The sequence below is a fragment of the Chlorocebus sabaeus genome, chromosome 12 (assembly GCF_047675955.1).
Source record: "Chlorocebus sabaeus isolate Y175 chromosome 12, mChlSab1.0.hap1, whole genome shotgun sequence".
Classification (NCBI taxonomy): Eukaryota; Metazoa; Chordata; class Mammalia; order Primates; family Cercopithecidae; genus Chlorocebus; species Chlorocebus sabaeus.
The window spans coordinates 1,371,141-1,387,684 of NC_132915.1; the positions used below are offsets into that span (position 1 = coordinate 1,371,141).

The 16,544-nt window shown below is 39.5% G+C and overlaps 2 protein-coding genes across 14 annotated transcripts in view; one reads left to right on the forward strand and one right to left on the reverse strand.

Annotated features, from left to right (window-relative positions):
• Positions 1–5,270: 5,270 nt before the first annotated feature.
• LOC140712901 (putative uncharacterized protein ERCC6L2-AS1) lies at positions 5,271–14,697 on the reverse strand. Of its 5 annotated transcripts, none has more exons than XM_073021397.1 (3): positions 14,234–14,697; positions 13,272–13,552; positions 5,271–7,043 (listed from the first exon to the last, which is right to left on the reverse strand). In XM_073021397.1, the coding sequence occupies exon 1, from the start codon at positions 14,695–14,697 to the stop codon at positions 14,275–14,277; it is 423 nt and encodes a 140-aa protein (XP_072877498.1). In that variant the 3' UTR covers positions 5,271–7,043; positions 13,272–13,552; positions 14,234–14,274. The 5 variants fall into 5 exon arrangements, with proteins under 5 accessions (XP_072877498.1, XP_072877495.1, XP_072877496.1 ...); XM_073021394.1 differs by having other exon boundaries at positions 14,010–14,697; XM_073021395.1 differs by having other exon boundaries at positions 13,691–14,697.
• A 17-nt stretch (positions 14,698–14,714) lies between these two features.
• Positions 14,715–16,544, forward strand: part of ERCC6L2 (ERCC excision repair 6 like 2) — a 175,716-nt gene continuing 173,886 nt past the window's right edge. For all 9 annotated transcript variants that reach the window (XR_012094714.1, XM_037998707.2, XM_037998708.2 and 6 more), the window contains exon 1: positions 14,715–14,824. Coding sequence is in view for 8 of the 9 variants with exons in the window: in XM_037998707.2 (XP_037854635.2) it covers positions 14,779–14,824 (46 nt within the window). In the remaining variant the exon portion in view is untranslated. The remainder of the gene's footprint in view (positions 14,825–16,544) is intronic.

Sequence of the window (16,544 nt, forward strand, 5' to 3'; positions counted from 1 at the left end):
TTATTTATTTATTAATTTTCTCTCTACTTGTAATACTCACCATTGAGAGTATGGTATTAAAGTCTCCTACTATTATTGTAGCCAAGATTTTCAAGAGGGTCTTTTTGTTGCAACCTTTCTGAGGTTTTATATGGCTGAGATTATTTCCATTGCACTTTTCATATTTAAATGCCAATCTAGATGAGTGCAAGATTCTAGCTTCAAAGATTTTTTTCTGCAATACTAAAAAAGTATAACTCAGGCTGGGCATGGTAGCTAACGCCTGTAATCCCAGCACTTTGGGAGGCCAAGGCAGGCGGATCATGAGGTCAAGAGATCAAGACCATCCTGGCCAACATGGTGAAACCCCATTTCTACAAAAAACACAAAAATTAGCTGTGATTGGTGGTGCACACCTATAGTCCCAGCTACTTGGGAGGCTTAGGCAGGAGAATAGCTTGACCCTGGGAGGCAGAGGTTGCAGTGAACCGATTGCACCACTGCACTCTAGCCTGGTGACAGAGCGAGACTCCATCTCAAAAAAAAAACCCAAAAAACTATAACTCAGTGTTTTGTTTTGTTTTGTGAGACAGAATCTCACTCTGTAACCCAGGCTGGAGTGCAGTGGCACAATCTCAGCTCACTGCAACTTCTGCCTCCCAGGGTCAAACGATTCTCCTGCCTCAGCCTCCGGAGTAGCTGGGATTACAGGCACGTGACACCATGCCCAGCTAATTTTTGCATATTTAGTAGAGGTGGGCTTTTACTGCTGGTCTTGAACTCCTGACTTCATGATCTGCCCACCTCGGCCTCCCAAAGTGCTGGGATTACAGGTGCATGCAACCATGCCCAGCTAATTTTTGTAAATTTAGTAGAGGTGGGCTTTCACCATGTTGACCAGGCTGGTCTCGAATTCCTGAATTCGTGATCCACCCACCTCATCCTCCCAAAGTGGTGGGATTACAGGCATGAGCCACTGCACCCGGCCAACTCAGTTGTCTTTTTGCAGAAGTTTTTGAAGTGTCTAATATGAATATGTTACTTGTTCATTTGTAAGTGATCTGTTTCTTTCTGAAAGCTTTTAGAAATTTGCCTTTGATATTCTTAAATTTTACTATATAATGTGTCTAAGTATGAAAATGATTCCAATAATAGCTGTATTATTTAACTATGTAAGAATTTGTGTACTCTCCATGTTTTAGCCAAAATTTTTGGATGCACTGATTTGACTTTGGGTTTTATGAGGGTAGGAACTATGTTTTTCTGTTTCATAGCTGTATCTTCAGTGCCTAGCAGTGTTCTTAGTATATGGTAGATGTACTAAATAAATATTTGTTGAATGAATGAATAACTGAATAGTCACCCAGACGACTGGCAACTTTTCTAAGATTTTCTAAAATATATTATTTCTTTTGTAATTTGTTTCAATAACTAGGGATTTTTTACAGCAGACAAATAAGACATTTAATAGAATTTAACACTAAACTGAGTTAGTTTCAGCAGATGGTCTACAGGTTATAAGAAATCTTTAAAAATACATAGTTAGGAAAAGAACAAAGCAAATTACCATTGGCTTATACACTCATATCTGAAATCTGAAAGATACTAGTCTTGGTCAAAAACACGTCAGTACGTATTTATACAGTATAGTATCACTCTGTACTTGTACTTGATTTACAACCCTTTCTTCCCTACTAAACTGTGACCAACTTGGAAAAACCATGTTTTTGAAGGAATAATATAGATGACAACAAATTTGTACTTTACTCCTTTAGACTAGTGATACGTGCCACTGTATAATAAGTAAAATACTTAAAAGCAGAAACGAGTGGTAATTTTACCCTTTTTCCTTCAGGAATATCCTCTTTTATCAATGAATGCTAAGTTAAAACACAAACAAAAGTGGAAGACAGAATGGGGACTTTCTTCATTTAATTCATCTTTGTTATGGTCTTAGGCTTATTTTGCTTAGTGGATTTATTATTTTCTAATGATATTCAACCATGTGTGAACTCCCCCCATCATCTGCTTTTCTTAACTATCATCTAAAAATACAGTACAAATGTCCACCTTTAACAGGCATGTAAATTTTCAGGGTGGCACAGACTTAGGAACTGACATAATCTTTCTTTAAGAAAAGTAATAGGGCCAGCGTGGTGGCTCACGCCTGTAATCCCAGCATTTTGGGAGGCTGACGCGGGTGGATCACGAGGTCAGGAGATCGAGACCATCCTGGCTAACACGGTGAAACCCCGTCTCTACTAAAAATAACAAAAAATTAGCTGGGCGTGCTGGTGGGCACCTGTAGTCCCAGCTACTCGGGAGCCTAAGGCAGGAGACTCCCTTGAACCCAGGAGGTGGAAGCTGCAATGAGCCAAGATCGCACCCGTGCAATTGCACTTCAGACAGAGCAAGACTCCATCTCAAAAAAAAAAGTATTAAAAAGGTTGATAGAAAAAGAAAAGAGATCCTCTTCTGGTTGTGAATATAAAAAGCCCAAGGACAATTCACAGTCATACGAGGCCTTATTGTGACAACACTAGGAAATGTATAAAAAAATTAAGAAAATGGTTTCAACAGTGAAATTATTGCAGGCTTTTAGATATTGAGAACCTATTTGTGAAACTGAGCTATATAAATAATTAATAGTAAGAAAAATAAAGTTCATGTTTTTCTACAGAAATTGAATGAATTATAGAAATTTGAGAAGGTGTTAACAATCTTGAAAATATGAATTCTTTGGGTTTTGCATTTCCACTGTGCAAAAGTGGTGTGGGATATTTCAACCAGTCTGTCAAATAATCTATGCATAAATTGGAGGGAGCAGTTCCCCTGAAAGAGTTGCTTTATATTAAAAAAAAATAGTATCCAGTTTAAAAATAAACTCACTTACCTTTTACATGCTTTTTATGTTTCCCTTAATTCCTCAAGTTAATTTCTTTTTAACCAAACACTGTCAATTCCCAGATCATGCCATTGCATTCTAATTTAGGGCAATGTGATAAAAATGATCCTTATAAATGAAGTATAATATTATATTTGCATTCAGAATCAACTATTCAAGTCTGCATATCTTGTAATGGCCATAGAATTCTCTTTACCCTTGTTTCGTGGCACCTAAGCTGTCAATTACTTTGGGAACATTTTTGAAAAGTAAAACTTTGGCAATCATCTTTACAAAGTATATAGACATGGTTTAAAATTTGAACTTAAAAAATTTAAACCATGTCTATATAGCTTCTCTTTTGAAAAAGTCTGCCTTGCCTGAAGAATTTAAGCAATCAGAATTCAAGTGAAGTTGCCAAAGATGAGGTGATGCATTCTAAAATAACAGAGAGAAAAGTGATCTTCAGCAGAAATCACATAGAATTTTAGACTTGAAATGGATCCTATAGGTCATGTAATCTGAAGACCACTAGGGAAGTCCATGGTAAGAATAGAAAAAATTTTTCACCCTATGATTTTACATATGATTCAAATATGTAATGTTTCCATGCAGATTTACACAATATTGTAAATCTACATTTTGGGGGGGGATTATCTTGATGTCCTTCAAATGTAATTCATATTACTTTAGAATCTTTACGGGGTGGAGGAGGTAAGATTCTATTATGAGTATGTAATTGATTTTTGGAGCTTATTCGTTGGAAAAATACATTTTTGTATTTTTCTAGATGGGAAAAAGTCTTTCCGTGGAACTTGTATCAGCCAGCTCTCTATGCTACACCATTTTTGGATATGTATGAGGGAAGGATAATAAGGATTAAGTCCAAGTATTATTTGTCAATATTTTATGTGAAATCTTATTCAATTCGTAATTTAACTTTCAAGAATTAGTTTTAGCATTTTAAATTTTATTGTAATTAAGTCTGCATTTGTTGTATTTATTAAAGCAATGTTAATCTATTGATTTACGTTTACATTTTAAACCTCCTACTTTTGTTTATTTAAAGCTAACAAAGGTGAGTAGCATGTTCTTATACGGACATGCTAGTGTTCTATGCTGATTATTTTTATAATAAGTTAATCATATATAACACAAATCTCATAAATGTTTCATGTTTATATTTTTTGCATTTGTCATTAAATTAAAATCTGACATTAAAAAACAAAAGAATGCCAAAAGGAGTGCTCTGAACATAACCATATATGCATCATTCACATGCAAATTTTGAGATGTAAACAATATAACACAATCCTATTCATTTAAAGAGTTAGGATAAAAGCATGTCTAGGAAGGCAGCTGCTTTATAAGTAGTCCTACAAGTGGCATAACTATACCACTTCTTTTATCATTCTAGTACTTTACCACTCATTTGATACTTGACAGCTGTGCGGGGATGACTGGAAAATTTGAATGTGTAAAAATAACTTGTTGGATTGGTTTTTACATTTTTTCTAATTTTAAAGTTTTCTAAAAGTTTTGCATTTTACATTTTGCTTTTAATTTACTTTGAATTTAACTTTGTGTATAGGATAAGAAGTTCAACCCTATTTCCCTTCTCTGTGGAAAAAAAGTTCCATCACCATTTATTCATTCCTCTTTTCCTTTTTGATGTTTATCAAAATTGCCTTGATCATTCTTGGCACTTCACACTTGCATATAAATTTTACAACCCTCTTGTCAAGGTCCAGGGGAAAAAAACCTGCCAGTAATTTGGCAAGGAATTGCACTATGAATGATTTTGGAAAATCTGACATCTTTATTATTTTTTTATACCATGAACATGGTATATCTCTCCTTCCATGTAAGTTTACAATATGGTTTTATTATTGTCTCTATAAGCAACTTGCACACATTTTTAGATAATTATTAGCTATTCTTATATATTATTGGTTGCTACTGTAAAAATACATTTTAAAAATTATACTTTCTAACTTGTGTAGCTACAGAAATAGTTGATTTTTATAAATTGCACTTGTATCCTCAAACTATGTTGAATTCTCTTATTCTAAAGATTTATTTGCATATTCTCTTGCTTTTTGTGTGAATAATAATATTGTTTGTAAATAGTAGCGGTTTTGAGTCTTCCTTCTCAATATCTATAATTTACATATAGTATCTTTTATTATTGAAATGGTTAAGATCAATGATGAGTAGAAGTAGTGATAACAGACATCATTGTGTTTATGGTTTTAATCTATTGTCATTAACATTTCATCATTTCTAACATTTCATCTAACATTTCATCATTAACTATCATGCTTGTTGCAGGTTTCAAACAGATACTCTTTAATAAAGAGTGTCTTTATTCCTTAACTTAATAAGTTAAGGAATTTTCCTTTATTGCTTTTCTTTTTTTTTTTTTTTTGAGACGCAATCTCGCTGTCACCCAGGCTGGAGTGCAGTGGCGCGATCTCAGCTCACTGCAAGCTCCGCCTCCCGGGTTCACGCCATTCTCCTGCCTCAGCCTCCCGAGTAGCTGGGACTACAGGCGCCCGCCACCACATCCGGCTAATTTTTTGTATTTTTAGTAGAGACGGAGTTTCACCGTGTTAGTAAGGATGGTCTCGATCTCCTAACCTCGTGATCTGCCTGCCTCGGCCTCCCAAAGTGCTGGGATTACAGGTGTGAGCCACCACGTCCAGCCCTTTATTGCTTTTTTGCCAATATTTGGTTGGATTTTAGAAAATTTTTTGGTTCATTGAGATGACATAATTTTTCTTCTTTATTTCTTAGAGTGGTAAATGTCACTACTAGATTTTCCACTTTTAAACTATATTTGGGTTTGAGATAAACCCAACTTGGTCATGATGCATTATTATTATTATTATTATTATTATTATTATTCTTGCTAGTATTATTCAAAATTAGATTCAGTTGTCCAGTATTTTGTTTACAATTTTTGTATAAAACTGTAAGTAAAATTTGCTTATGATTTCATGTGTCATGGTGTCCTTATTAAATTTTGCTATCAAGATTTAACCAAGTTTATAAAATAAGTTGGGGGGAGTGTTCCTTTTCTTGTATTCTCCAGAAGAGTTTATGTGATATTTATCTATTCCCTTCGACATTTGGCAGAACTTTCCTGTAAGTCACTTATGTCTGGTCTTTTCTCGGAGGGACATTATCAACTACTGACTCAAGCTTCTCCAATGGTTATAGGTTTCTTCAGTGCTTCTTTTCCTTTTAGTTTTTTTTTTTTTTTTTTTTTTTTTTGGTGGAGCCTCGCTCTGTCACCCAGGCTGGAGTCCAGTGGCACCATCTCGGCTCACTGCAACCTCTTCCTTGTGGGTTCAAGCGATTCTCCTGCCTCAGCCTCCTGAGTAGCTGAGACTACAGGCACGTGCCACCACGCCCAGCTGATGTTTTGTATTTTTAGTAGAGACAGGGTTTCACCGTGTTAGCCAGGATGGTTTTGATCTCTTGACCTTGTGATCCGTCCACCTCAGCCTCCCAAAGTGCTGGGATTACAGGTGTGAGCCACAGTGTCTGGCCCCTTTTTAATATATTTTTTAAGGCAGTGTACATTTAAACACTTTGGCATGAAATCATTTTTATTATACTCCCATATTTTTCTAATATTTGAATTCTCTTTAACATTGCCCTATTTTTCATTCCTAATGTTTGAGTTTTTTCTCTACTTTTCTTGATTCATTTCACCAGTGGTTTGCCTACTTCATTAATCTTTTTCAAAGAATCAACTTTTGGCTTTGTTGATCATCTCTATTGTGTTTTTTAAATTACTCTTTAACTTCTGTTTTTTATTTTTTCCTTTTATTCTAGTTTCTTTAGGATTAGTTTGTTGTCCTTTTTTAAAGTCGGAAGCAGAGACAATTAATTTTCAGCTTTTCTTCTTTTTCAATATAAGCATTTTTTACACTTTAGCAATGTCCCATAAACTTTGATATGTAATATTATTATTCAGTTCTAATGGATGTTGAAACAGCAGGACTCTGGGGATGAAATATGAATATAAGTTCATTTATTTGAACAATACTCATTCAAACCCACTTTGAGAACCATTTTTTTCTTCATATTCTTGAAAGGTGACTAGGAAAAGTCTCATGATTCTTCTAGTCTCTCTTGATAATAAAAAAAATCCTGGGGTCACTTCTAGCCACTAAAAAGAGACAAACAAAAAGTTAGTTTGGTAAAGTCCATGTAATGAAAAAAAAATTAAGACTTCAACACTTGTTCAACCCTAAAGACTTCTCCTTTCAGAGCTCACACTTGGTACAGGCAAGTGGTTGGCAGGGGAAAATGTGGGGGTGATTGCTTCTTTTATATGATTTATGCCTCACCTTCCTCTCCTACTTTCTAAGCTGCTTCCAACTTCTTTAGGGTTGATTTGGAAAAAGAGATAAAAATAAGGAACGAGGGCCAGGCGAGGTGGCTCACTCCTGTAATCCCAGCACTTTGGGAGGCCAAGGCGGGCAGATTACTTGAGGTCAGGAGTTTGAGACCAGCCTGGCCAACATGGTGAAACCCCATCTCCACTAAAAATACAAAACTTAGCCAGATGTGGTGGCGCTCGCCTGTGGTCCCAGATGCTCGTTAAGCTGAAGCAGGAGAACTGCTCGAACCTGGAAGGCGGAGGTTGCAGTGAGCAGAGATGGCACCACTGCACTCCAGCCTGGGTGACAGAGCAGACTCTGTCTAAAAAAAAAAAAAAGGGAACAGGAAAGGTCTTATTTAACCAGCACTGCCTTGAGATTGCAGAGGTTCTTCTTGGGTGTCTTTCTCTCTTGGGTGCTTTTCTGTGTTCTTCAAAGCCACTACTTTACCGTTAGACATCCGGCTGTTCAGATCTCCTCCTGGGGTCATCTTGATAGTTCTGCTGGCTTTCACTTACCTATGACCTACATTTACACCAGAGGAAATGCACATCCTTTCCTAACAGTAAACTCTGAGAGTGAAGTGGCCCCAAAAGTGTGAATCTTTCCTATTAAATTTCAGAGCAGTTAGCCATCCATAGTACCTCCCCTTCAGATATCTAAAGTTTGAGTCAAATAGTTCACCATATCCCACAAATTCTAGGGAATGCATACCAAAATTTCCAGGTGATCCCTCTGAAGCCCCTTTTGTTTATCTGGAGGAGAGACATGCCACTCCAATAGCTGTGTCAAAAACATCTTCTCTTCCTCTAATCTCCCATTGCCAATCCTTTTATTTTCTACATGTAGGCGAGGAATTAGGGTAGTAAAATCTGTGTTAATGACTTCCTTTGGCAATCTTACATGGGATATTACCTTATAAGAAAATGTGGGCTTTGTCACCTTAGGACCAGCAGAAACCGTCTAAACTCATTCCATTTTTGGGGTCTGTTGCATATTTACTTTCTAGTCTTCATCATTGTTGGGAACAGGCCCCCCAAATCTGGCTATAAACTGGCCCCATAACTGGCCATAAACAAAATCTCTGCAGCACTGTGACATGTTCATGATGGCCGTAACGCCCATACTGAAGGTTGTGGGTTTACCGGAATGAGGGCAAGGAACACCTGGCCTGCCCAGGGCAGAAAGCTGCTTAAAGGCGTTCTTAAGCCACAAACAATAGCATGAGCAATCTGTGCCTGAAGGACATGCTCCTGCTGCAGTTAACTAGCCCAACCTATTCCTTTAATTCAGCCCATCCCTTTATTTCCCATAAGGGATACTTTTAGTTAATTTAATATCTACAGAAACTAAGTTATCTTAGTTATAATATCTACAGCAAGCTAATGACTGGCTTGCTGTTAATAAACACGTGGGTAAATCTCTGTTTGAGGTTCTCAGCTCTGAAGGCTGTGAGACCCCTGATTTCCCACTTCACACCTCTATATTTCTGTGTGTGTGTCTTTAATTTCTCTAGCGCTGCTGGGTTAGGGTCTCCCCAGCCGAGCTGGTCTCGGCAATCATGATTTTTTCTCTGGCTCCCTTTATTTAGAAATGTGTTTTTACATTTCCGAATATATCATTCTTAAAAATATTCTTCAATAGTGATTTCTAGGTGGAGAACATTTTTACCTCCTTGGTTTAAAAAAAAAAGAGGCTGGGCATGGTGGCTCATGCCTATAATCCTAGCACTTTGGGAGGCCAAGGCGGGTGGATTGCCTAAGCTTAGGAGTTCAAGACCAGCCTGGGCAAAATGGTGACACCCCATCTCTACTAAAAATACAAAAAAATTAGCTGGGCGTGGCAGCGTGCGCCTGTAGTACCAGCTACTCGGGAGGCTGAGGCAGGGGAGGGTGCAGTAAGCTGAGATTGCACCACTGCACTCCAGCCTGGGCAACAGAGCAAGACTCCATATCCAAAAAGAAAAAAGAGCCATTTATCATTTATGTAGTTAATTTATTTGTCCCTAAAGCTTTTTGCATTAAAGCTTGTTTTGTATAATATTAATATTTTGAGCTACCCCAACTCTTTCATTTTTTGCCTCCTAGCCTCCATTTCTTTCGACTTTTATGTTTTCTACATGGCCTTTTTGTCCTGCATTTTGGATTGTTTATTTAGATCTTTCAGTTCACAAATTCTCTAGTAGGCTATGTTGAATTTGCTCTTTAAGTTACCATTGAGTTTTCCATCTCAATAATCAATTTTATTTTAAGAAGTTCTGGTTCTTTTTAAAAAATCTGTTTTAACAATGCCTTGTTTCCTTTCTTAAGTTTTCAGTTCAGTTTTTAAAAATATCAACATGTATTTTAACCACACTTTATAAACCCCCTTCTATCGATTACTTCCATTAGCTAAAATTTCTAGGGCTCTATTTCTGTTGTTTGTTTTCTCTCCTGGCCCTTGTTCATGATGGTTTGTTTCTGTGTATGTTTTGCAGCTTTCGGGTTGTGAATTGTTAGATGGGGCTTTATCTCCAGAAATTCCGAGGAGTCCTTGTTTTAACGTTTCCCTCTAGAAAGGATGTGCGTGCTTCTTTCTAGCAACCTAGATGCAATTAACCGGGCACTACATTACGCTACTATCTTGGCTTGGGGTTTCCTAGGTAATGCAGATTGTATACATTCAAATCCTAAATTTGAGGGCATAGCTGTGGTTTCAACATTTCAGACGGAATTAACAATACCCCTTCAAAAGTCCCATGCCAAGACAGACAAATCCTTCTTCATCCTCCTCCTTTTCTGCTGTCCAGACTTTTTTCTTCTAGCTCACCTTGCAAGCTTTCTGATTTCAAATGAGGGGCTCCGTTTCAATGTGGGACGTTGTGGGAGCTTAAGACTATGTCTTCTGCTCCCAGAAGCCTGTTAAAATTCAGACCTTTTTGTAACCGAGCCAGACAAATGTGTCCAGGAAAGGAGTGGTATAAGTGCCATCTTAATAAACTAGTTTTCAGTTCCTTCCTTATTTTTGGTCTATGAGTATTTCACATACTTCTTGAAAGCTCAGCTATGTATTTTGAGATTTATTTTTTATTTTTAAATTTTTATAGATTCAGAGGGTACAGTACAGGTTTGTTACATGTATATATTGCATAATGGTGAGGTTTGCGCTTCCACTGTACCCATCACTCAAAAAGTGAACATTGTTCCCAACAGATAATTTTTCAACCCTCACCTCTCTTCCATCCTACCCACTTTTGGAGTCCTCTGTGTCTATTATTTCCTTCTGCATGTCCATATGTACCTATTAGTTAGTTCCCATTTTTAAGTGAGAACACGTGGTATTTGATTTTGTTTCTGAGTCATTTCGCTTAGGATAATGGCGCCCAGCTCCATCCATGTGGCTGCAAAAGACATGGTTTAATTCTTTTTTTTTTTATGGCCGCTTTATATTCCATGGTGTTTATATACTACATATTCTTTATCCAGTCATCTCTTGATAGACACTTAGATCGATTCCATGATGTTGTTATTGTGAACTTCACTGTGATAACATACAAGTATGGGTGTCTTTTCAATATAATGATTTACTTTCCTTTGGATAGATACTCAGTAGTGGGATTCCTGCATCAAATGGTAATTCTATTTTTAGTTCTTTGAGAAATCTCCATACTGTTTTCCATAGAAGTTGTACTAATTTACATTCCCATCAACAGTGTATAAGCATTGGCTTTTACATCTTGAGAGTTTCTATAAACATATTTCAACCAGTAGTTCTTGGTGTTTTGTTGCAGGATTTTTATACTTATCTGACATGAGGTATTAAATGTTTTATTATTTGAGTCTATTGAGTCTATGAAGTAAAAATGGTGTTGCTGAATATTCTAACACTTACTCTATATATCTTTCACTATACCTCGTTCAAGCCTCAAATTTTTCTTTCTTTGGCCGGAGCTTTTTTGTTGTGTTTTGCTTTATAATTGTGGTAAGAAATAACACATTATATAAAATGTACATTCTTAACCATTTTTAAGTGTATGGTTCAATACTGTTAAGTATGTTCACATTGTTGTACAACGTTGAGTTTTAAACTTTAAGATTTAGGTTATTTGTGGCAAGGAAGGACAGATCTATTTTATCTTCTTTCTCTTGCCTTCATTCATCTTTGCTTCCTCCTTCTTTTTTTTTCCATTGGCTGGAACAATGTATGAATGGAGAAATGCTGCAACCTAAAATCATCTAACTGAAACTCAAAGACTTAATTTCTCGTGTTGTCTTAAGAGTTTCACATCTATTTTTTTCTGGAGCCTTTTTGCTACATTAACTCACAATTCTGGAGATCTGTCAACCACATACAGATATGTACTTGACTCTTGCAGTATGAAGACAAAGAGAGACTATTTTTTGGCAAATTACTGGTGGGTTTAACCTTCCTTCCATGAGCCTCTTTTGAAATGGCTGTGTTATCACCATCTGTGTTATTTTTTTCTCTTCTGTAGTTATAATTGGCTTAATTTTTGCTAGATCCTCCTTTGCCAAAAGTTTTGTATGTGATTCAGTTCATTTATGTGATTTATCCAACATCACACATGTTAACTACAGGAATTCCGTAATATTTTACAAGATATTCAATTTAACTTTGAAGTGACTGGACTGACAGTGGTAGATGTTCACAATATCAGCACCTACACAAGGATATCAATGCAAAGACAAAAGCTATTGTTAGGTGGGGGAAGGAATATTTGAGGATATCTAGTTTTACGAGGCAACTAGTTCACTAGGACGTATTTTCATGTCATGATTATTTCTGCTTCAGTATACATTGTAAGTACAACAGTGAGGTTAAACAATAAACACTCAGAAAATGAGGTATCCTCCTCTTTTGTTAGTCACAAGGGTATTCCTTCAACCAGATGATACCTTCCATTTAAACCAAAATTTATTTCTGAATTTGCTTATCACTTCTAATTAGAGGTCAGCTCTGTCAAGAGCTACATCTTAACTCAATGGACCTCTGGAAAAATAAGACAAAATTACACAACTAGTCATTTCAGAGAGGGAAAAAAAATCAAACTTCTTCCCTGGTAGTTGTAGGGGAAAAAAATAAGCTTGATTAAAATGTCAATTTGCATTTTGATTTTAGGGACAATGTGAAAAGAGATACAATCCATCAATAACAAGAAGCAGATTTTTCTAGATTTTAAGACTTCCAATATCAGGGTGTATGTTAGAATCAAGAATTACAATTATAATTAGTAGTGTTTTTTGCTGTGTCGCCAGATTGGAGTGCAGTGATGCAAACTCGGCTCACTGCAACCTCCGCCTCCTGGGTTCAAGCGATTCTGCTGCCTCAGCCTCCCGAGTAGCTGGGACTACAGGCACGTGCCATCACATGCCCAGCTAATTTTTGTATTTTTAGTAGAGACGGGGTTTCACCATGTTGGCCAGGATGGTCTTGATCTCTTGACCTCGTGATCTGCTCACCTCGGCCTCCCAGAGTGCTGGGATTACAGGCATGAGCCACCGTGCCTGGCCTATTAGCCAAAATATTAAACTGACATAATGTCTATGTAGAATGCAACTTTCAAGTGGATGCATTCCATTGCTAATAACAGTAATAACAACACATATATTCCTTACTATGACCAGTCACTGTTACAGGAGTTTTACTTAATTATCTTATTTTTTACAATTACCCTTTTTAGGTAGTTTACTATTATTAGCCTCACTGTTATGGTGATCGGTGAGGACAATAAAACACAGAGAAGTGACCTGGCCAACATCTCACACAGAGATGGCTGAGTTAGATGTTTCACTTAGGCTTAAAGTTACTACCTGCTGGTAAGCAAACAAGTTATATTTTAAATGAAGCATTTTATGAACACATACTACTGGTTTTTAGTATCTGCCAAATAATTGAGATCCATTTGCAGAGCGAACAGCCATATTGTTTTCTTAAGACACTACTGTAGGCAGAATAATGATCCCCCAAAGATGTTTATTTCCTAATCTCTGGAATTCGTGAATATATTAGCTTACATGGCAAAAGGATTCCGCTGATGTGATCAAGGGCAGAGGCCTGGAAATGGGAAGATGATCCTGGATTGCTCAGGTGAGCCCTCAGAATCTTTTCCAGCTGCCATCAGCGGTAGACTTGAGGATGGAGGGGTCGGAGATGGCACATCACTGGCTTTGAAGATGCAGGAAGGGGCCAAAGGCAACGAATGTTGACAGAAGCTGGCGAAGGCAAGCTAAGGACGGTCCCGTGGAGTCTCCAGAAAGGAGTGCAGCTAGGGTGACACCCAGGTAGTACTTCTGACCTACAGAACCGCGAGACAATAAATGCAAGATGATACATTTGTGCTGTTTCAAGCTACAAAGTTTGTGGTCACTGGTTATTGCGGCAATAGGGAACGGATACAGGCCCCGTCAGGTATTTTACTCAATCCATGAAATACCTTGGCGCACACAAATGTTAACAAGCGCGGGAGCCACTAAGGATCCGTCTGTCTGCGCTGCCTGGGAGCGTGAGGCCGTGAACTTCCTGCACCTCGCGGGTGGGCGCGGCTGCCTCGGATGCTCCGGGCTCAGAGCAGACGGCTGAGTCTCCCGCGTTCAACGACCCGCCAGAAACGTCAGAGGGACGGAGGAAAACTTTACACTTTAACAGTATTTTTACGTTTATTCCCAGCAAATGTTGTTGGCTTTGTATTTAAAGTATTTATGATTCACTACAAAGTGTAGGATCCAAGAAAACGCGCTAGTTTCACTTGGCACCTGTGGGTGTCCCGGGAAGTTCTCCAAGGAGGGACTGGCTCCTGGAAGTTCCTGGGGTGCGGCACCACCACGGACGAACCAAGCTCCACCAAGAAGCCAAAAGCCGCGACCGCCGGGACGCCCTCTGCCAGGCCTCCACCGCCTCAGGGGCCCTTCACAGCCACTGCCTTCCCAAGCCCCCCAGTTACATCCAGCGTCGCTCAGCGCCGGGCCCACAAAGCGACCTCAAACATCGCGACACTTGCAACTCCCGCGGCGCTTCCTGCTACAGGCCTCCTAGGGGCGAGACGTCGGGAAGATGGCTCCGCCCACGGAAAGGAAGATTTCGTTCTCGCGAGATCCCAGTGACAATTCGGCAGCCCGTTCTCGCGGGATTTTCCAAGGCCGGGTTGGAAGTTGCGGGGGTTAGGAGACTGAGGTCAGAGCCTGAGGAGAAGATTTGGGGGTCGCAATGCTGGCCTCGTGTTCTCCACCGGCGGCGGCGGAGCCCGAAAGAACTAGGTGAACACCGCCTTGCCAGCCTCACACAGCGTCCCGTGGCTCTGCCGCCGCTCCGGACGTCGCCCTCCCGTTCTCCTCGGGTCCCCTTAGTCGCTGCCTTAGCTGGGATCCCCCTCCTCCTTCCCGTGGCTTCGGGTTGCCGGAGAGCGATGCTCGGAGGGCGACCGGAAGTGGCGTTGGCCGCCATTGGCCCACCGGCCAGCCACCTCGCTGTCCTCCGCCTTCCGGGTGTTACGTGCAGCCGGGCTCGGCCCCTCCCCCTGGCCGGATGGATCCCTCGGCGCCGCAGCCCTGCGCGGAAACCGCAGGCAAAGGTACCAGCTCCGCGCTCGCCCCTTACCCAGAGGCCTGTCTGCTGCGTTGCGTTGGACCAGTTCTCGCCGGGGCCCTTCGGGTTGGGGTTTTGCCCTGTAGATCGTCTTCCGTGACAAGCTGCAGATTGTGAACCCCCTGCAGGCCTGGGACCAAATCTCCGATTCAGTGTTGAGAACCTGGACTCGGGGTCAGCCCCTGGGATCTAGTGCTGCCTCTGACGGTTACTTGCTGAGCAACTTTGGGCAGGTTCCTCATTTGTAAAACTGGGTTCATTACTAGGTTCTTGTGATTATTGAATGACGTGGACAATACGCAAAGCGTTTATGTGACCCCGCGTCTGGCCCATATTAAGCACTCAGTAAACGTTATTTTCATTCTTTATCGTTGTATGCCCCGTTGTTAGTGAATGGCAGAAGTTTGTTGTAAGTAGGTAAATGAAGGTTGAGGTATTTAGTTCAATTGAGATTTATTGCCTATTGAGTCAGGGCATTATATTCTGCCTTAAATAGGAGGTTTAAGAAGGTGTGATAATCTACCACAAGTCATCTGGGATGCCTTCTGGCACCCAAATGAATAGCTTTCATTAATAATTGTGCTGTATAACAAAAGCTACCAGGCATTGAGTGATTTTCCTGAGCCCAGCAATATGCTGATTGTTTACTTGCTTTCTTTTGAGGAAGGTATCAATCTCATTAAATAGATGAATTCAGAGCTAAAGCTCAGAGAGGGCAAGTTACAAGCCTGAATTCTGAGGTCTAGGAGTTGATGACGCGGTAATTCGGGGGCCACACATATAAGTACCTATAGGAGACTGGCAGCTAAAAATAAATAGATGAAGCTGCCGAGTGGAGATTATGGTGACTGGGACGTTCATTCCTTCTGATAGATCTAGTCACTGTGGTATTTATTGGTGGAAGGAGCAGAAAGCTCCAGGGCCCCGAGGTGGGAACATGCTTGAGGAATAGCGAGGAGGCCATTGGAGTGAAAGAGGGAGAGAGAGAGACCCCATCACCAGAATGAATTGAATTGGTAATTAGTTTAAACCAAAACAAATGATTTCGACTCATTAAATTATAGGAGACTTAACCCTGTTAAATCCAACAGGAAATCCTCACAATTTAAGCAGTTGTTCTGTAGTTTGGATATTGAGAGATTCCATTTCTAACTCAAACTTAGCTGAATTTTTTTCGTTCTAGAAATTACCCAGACTCAGAAACCAAAAATACTCCAATAAGTTGTGTGATTCCCTTAAGACTTTTTTTTTTTTGCACTTGCTGTACACTTATTAGAAATACAGTTCTTAGACCCCTTTCCCTTTTAAATTACATTTCTCAGTACTCCCTTCTCATAGCATTTTTCTTCCAATGTACTTTTTACAGTTATGTGTATGTTTATGTACTTTTTAGTTTTCTCTCTCGCAAGATACCAAGGATCTGTGAGATCGATAATTTGTAATAGGCCAGGCGCAGTGGCTCACACCTGTAATCCCAGTACTTTGGGGAAGCTGAGGCGGGAGGATAGTTTAAGTCCAGCCTGGGCAACATAAACGAGACCCTGTCTCTACTAAAAATAAAAATTTTAGCCAGGCATGTTGGTGCACACCTGTAGTCCCAGCTACTCAGGAGGCTGAGGCAGGAGGATGGCTGAGCTCAGGAGTTGGAGTTTACAGTGAACTATGATTGTGCCATGACACTCCGGACTGGGCGACAGAGAGACTCT